Below are 4,210 nucleotides of genomic sequence, written 5' to 3'. Positions count from 1 at the left end.
ACTCCTCCTCAGTCCAGATATGGTCACTTCCTGTTCACTGGTTGCAACAAACAACAAGATGGCGACGGCCAAAATTACGAACTCGAGACTTCAAAACATCCACAAACCAACGAGAGACGTCCACTTATATAGAGTCTATGATGTCAACACATTCTCACACCAATACTTCAAATAGTGTAGTTTGATCAGTGGCCCTGAGATTCAAACTCCGTACCGTAGACCGTAGAGCGTAGAGCGTGAGTGAAGAAGACTTGTAACACCGCCAAGTCCAAAATGACCCGCGGAGGAATGACCCCTCAAATTAAAGCGTCACATGTTGCACCAAAGTAATTTTCATGTGTTCTTTCATTTGATCAACATTTTGACTGAGAGAAAAATAATGCATTATGTTTTTTTTCTTCTTCTCTGTCGTCTTTGAGTCAGATTTATCTTTACCATTAAAACAGAGCTTCCTGATCCGTGTCACACAGGTGGTCCAGGTTCTGCGAGCCATCGACAAGGACCAAGGAGGGCAGGACACCCCGATCCACTTCAGCATCCCCCCAGAGTCCAGCTCTGTCCTCAACCTCACCATCAGGGAAACCGGAGGTCGCACCAATTAGCTCAAACTCTCTCTATTTCCTGCACAAAATCCAGAATCATGACACCAACCATGTGCGTGCTTGTTGTGCAGCGACCGTGATTGATTCCTGTCTCTCTCTCTCTCTCTCTCTCTCTCTCTCTCTCTCTCTCTTTTTTTCTCCGACCACGTTATCAGGTGAGACAGCCAGCCTGGTGCTCCAGTCGGCCTTGGAGCCCCTCCCCGGCTTCTCCTCGTCCTCGCTCGCCCTCTACGTGCCGGTGGTGCTGCGCGACGGGGCCTCGGGTCTGACCAACACGGGCACGGTGACCGTGACCATTTGCCCCTGTCTGCGCGGGGGCATGCAGACCGAGGACAGGGGGAAGCAGAGGGACAGGAAGTGGGAGAGACAAATGGTCTGTCTGCCCCTGTCTTCTGCATCCCCGTCTCTCATATTCAGTTTGGTCACACTGCTGGCCATGCTGGCTTGTGTCACCACTCTGCTCGGTAGGTTTGGTTTGGGGAAAAAAGTCTCTGAAGCGCCTCAAATACGTTCGTTTGTGACTTTGAGCCGTTGTGTCAGGTCGCCTCTGCGACGTTGGAAGAGCGTGGTGGTCATGTGTCTCTCTTTTGCCCTTTAGTGGTGTGTGCACTCTCGCTGTCATTGCGCCATCAGAAGCAGGACTCCCACTCACCCTTCGAGGAGGATGATGTCAGGGAGAACATCATTTCCTACGACGACGAGGGGGGAGGGGAAGCGGACACCGCAGCTTTTGACATCACGGCGCTGCAGAGCATGCACCGAATACAGCACATGCACAACAACAGGAACATGTGAGCTGCCGCCCCCAAAAATAAAAGATCCTTATGGGGGAGCGTGTGCATGTCTGTGCGTGACTGTGTGCTTCTCTGACATTTATCTCTTGGCACAGATGGTACACCCAGCCGAATCCGCCGAGGGCCAGGACGTACAGCTGGAACCGCAACCTGCGCCCGGGTCTGGACCCTCAGCAGAGGCCGGGCTCCGCTCCGATGTACGGGCGCCTCTGCTACGGCATCCACACGCTGCCCGTTCTCAGGGATTATTATCCCGTCGGGCCGCTGGAGGCCGGTCTGCAGCTGACTCAGCTGACCCGCGGGCCCGCCGGAGGTCACGTCGGCAATTCCCTCGTCATCCAGAACCAGAGCACCTTTGAGCCTCTGCGGCACTCTCCGGAGACGAGCCCCGCTAGTTACGCGGCAGAGCACATGCTGCCGAAGAGCAAAGTGACGGACAGAAAGGAAGGCGCTGAAGCTGCCGACACACAAGAGATTCAGGATCAGGCAAAGGTCAGATAACAGTGCTGCTACTGACAGATAACAAAGATGTAGCCGCCGTATGGAAGCAAAGAAACGCCAAAAGGACTTTAGTCGTGTTATAAAGTGAATAATAAAGTTTCCCAATAACATTTTCAGGACTAGATATGCAACAGTGTGATTCATCAGGAAGTGGACATTCTCCCGCTAACTGTCACCAGATTCTGATTCAGATGTTGCTGCATCCGGATTGGTGCAAGGAAGAAGGAACATCACATTTTGTTTTAGTACCGCCCACCTCAACCCAGTGGGAGGAGCTCGAACTGTCATGTTAAAGAACCAGAAGCAGGAAAAAAGGTTTTCAGGGCCCTTTGTTGTCAAAATGTTTATATGTTATACTTTCGAAAGCCATTTGCCTTAATTTATGTGGCTTTTATTACCGTTTTCAAAAATTCACTTAAAGTTTCTAATATTCAAAAAGCTGTATTTTTTTTAAATCTAAACATTTAAGTCATGTCAAATAATCTGGTTTCTCAAAATCAATTTTTAATAATTCAGACACCAAAATTGACTCATGCTGTGAATTTGTTCAGATTCTATATTGATTATATCAGAAATCTGTTGAACAGTAATTAAGAAATGTTTTCATATGTGTGGCTCTGTGTACAATTTATTTGAAATACCTTTTAAATAGTTCTCGGATTCAAATTCAGCCCGTATGTTTTGTATCTCCATTACTGCAGTCTCTTCATTTAATTATATTTTTACTAAAAATGAAAAGAAAAATCATCAAGATGAAATATTCAACATTCGTTTTATAAAAAGGAGTCAAAGTGAAGTTAATCTGATCTCCGTCCAATCAGGTTCAGTGCTGTCGCTCACACGATGATGATGAAAATAAATATATACGTATATTTGTAAAGCAAGTTCTAGACTTGGAATCATCTCATTCAAACTTGATATTGATATTTGGCGTTTTTCTGCTTCCATACTCTCATCCCTGCGTGGGCGCGTGAATCGTCTAATATCGCCCTTCTTCTTCTCTCAGATAAACCCAACAGAAACGACAGAGTCGACACAAACCACCAACGCTGCCAATCTCACCAGCTGCGACCCAAACGAGTCTTCATGCCGGAGTCACAACAGCTCCTCGTCAAACCAGCAAGAGGGGCGGCCGGGGTCATCGCAGACTCAGACCAGCACCGGAGCCACCAGCTGCACGTTGGACGACGTTGACACCGATTCCTCCATTCCCTCCGTTTCGGAGAGAAACGACTCAAACAGCAGTGAAATCCTCTCTGTGAACCCTGCTGCTTACCTGAAGGGAGACACGTACAGCATTGTGGGCTCGCTGAACCCAAACAGCAGAGGGACGTGTGTGAACGGGGCGAGCGGCGGCGGCGGCTCGTACCCGGCGGGAGTGCAGCTACTGAGCATGTGCGGCCTCCAGAGAACGGACTTGACCCCGCAGCCTCAGCCCTTACCGGGGGGGATGTTTGGCGACAGCCGAGGCTGGGCGGCGTGCGGGGCGGAGCCCGCCAGGGCAGAACCCGCCAGCATGCAGCCCCTCCGCATGGAAGACCTCCTGAACATCCGCCTGGACCAGGTCACCTTTGACCTGTCGCAGCCGCCCTATGACTCGCTGCAGACTTACGAGTTTGAGGGCCGCGACTCGAGGGCCGAGTCGCTGAGCTCGCTGGAGAGTGACGGGGAGAAGGACGACGGGAGGGCGGTGGGAGGGATGGAGGAGTTAAACCAGAAGTTCCAGAGGCTGGTGGAGATCATCCGAGAGAGGGAGAGGGAGAGGGAGGTGGCACTCCGTGAGACTCATGAACAAAAGGAGGACAAAGACAACGAACAGCAGAGATGGGATTTCTAGACCGCAAGAGAATAAAAGTTGGATTTTAAAGAACACGCCGTGATCCTCCTGCTCCCCCTGAAGACCCTAAGAGGCTGGAAATCAGTGCACAGCGTATAGTTTTCACCTCCACTATGTTTATAAAGCGCATATGGAATCTGTCACTTCTCACACTGCTCTTGTATTAGTAATAATAATGCACTTGGGCTTTCAAAGCTATGAAAAATTAACTTTTTTTAAATATTGATTCTGAAGCCCTGAAAGCTGCGTTGTTTAAAAAAAAGAAGAAGACCTCATCAAATATTGACCGGAGTTGTGATATCTAATATTGATAGTTTAATAGCTCAATAGGAACCCTTTGAACTTGAGAGGGTTTGTTTGTTTTTTTACGGTTCATGAGTAACTGTGTACGTTTATATTCTGTAGCTCCGAGTCCACCTCCGGCAAATAGTCCCCGTTACGGTAGCTCACTATGCAATCTGCGCACACACACACAC

General features: G+C 49.3%; 1 protein-coding gene across 1 annotated transcript; it reads left to right on the top strand.

Annotated features, from left to right (window-relative positions):
* The first annotated feature begins 124 nt into the window (after window positions 1–124).
* Window positions 125–3,734, top strand: LOC116378795 (uncharacterized). Its single transcript, XM_031840706.1, has 5 exons — window positions 125–588; window positions 758–1,066; window positions 1,201–1,393; window positions 1,492–1,888; window positions 2,904–3,734. The coding sequence occupies exons 1-5, from the start codon at window positions 387–389 to the stop codon at window positions 3,732–3,734; spliced, it is 1,932 nt and encodes a 643-aa protein (XP_031696566.1). The 5' UTR covers window positions 125–386.
* The last annotated feature ends 476 nt before the right edge of the window (window positions 3,735–4,210 follow it).

Source organism: Anarrhichthys ocellatus, unplaced genomic scaffold, assembly GCF_004355925.1.
Source record: "Anarrhichthys ocellatus isolate YVR2014 unplaced genomic scaffold, GSC_Weel_1.0 scaffold3176, whole genome shotgun sequence".
NCBI classification, from domain to species: Eukaryota; Metazoa; Chordata; class Actinopteri; order Perciformes; family Anarhichadidae; genus Anarrhichthys; species Anarrhichthys ocellatus.
The sequence above is the reverse complement of the archived record's forward strand: the minus strand, read 5'-3'. Positions and strand labels throughout refer to the sequence as shown.

Excerpts from the sequence above, each read along its gene's own strand:
- LOC116378795 (XM_031840706.1), top strand. The coding sequence starts at position 387 with ATGTTTTTTTTCTTCTTCTCTGTCGTCTTTGAGTCAGATTTATCTTTA. Across the intron at positions 589-757 it reads CACCATCAGGGAAACCGGAG|GTGAGACAGCCAGCCTGGTG; the intron begins GTCGCACCAATT and ends CCACGTTATCAG. Across the intron at positions 1,889-2,903 it reads AGATTCAGGATCAGGCAAAG|ATAAACCCAACAGAAACGAC; the intron begins GTCAGATAACAG and ends TTCTTCTCTCAG.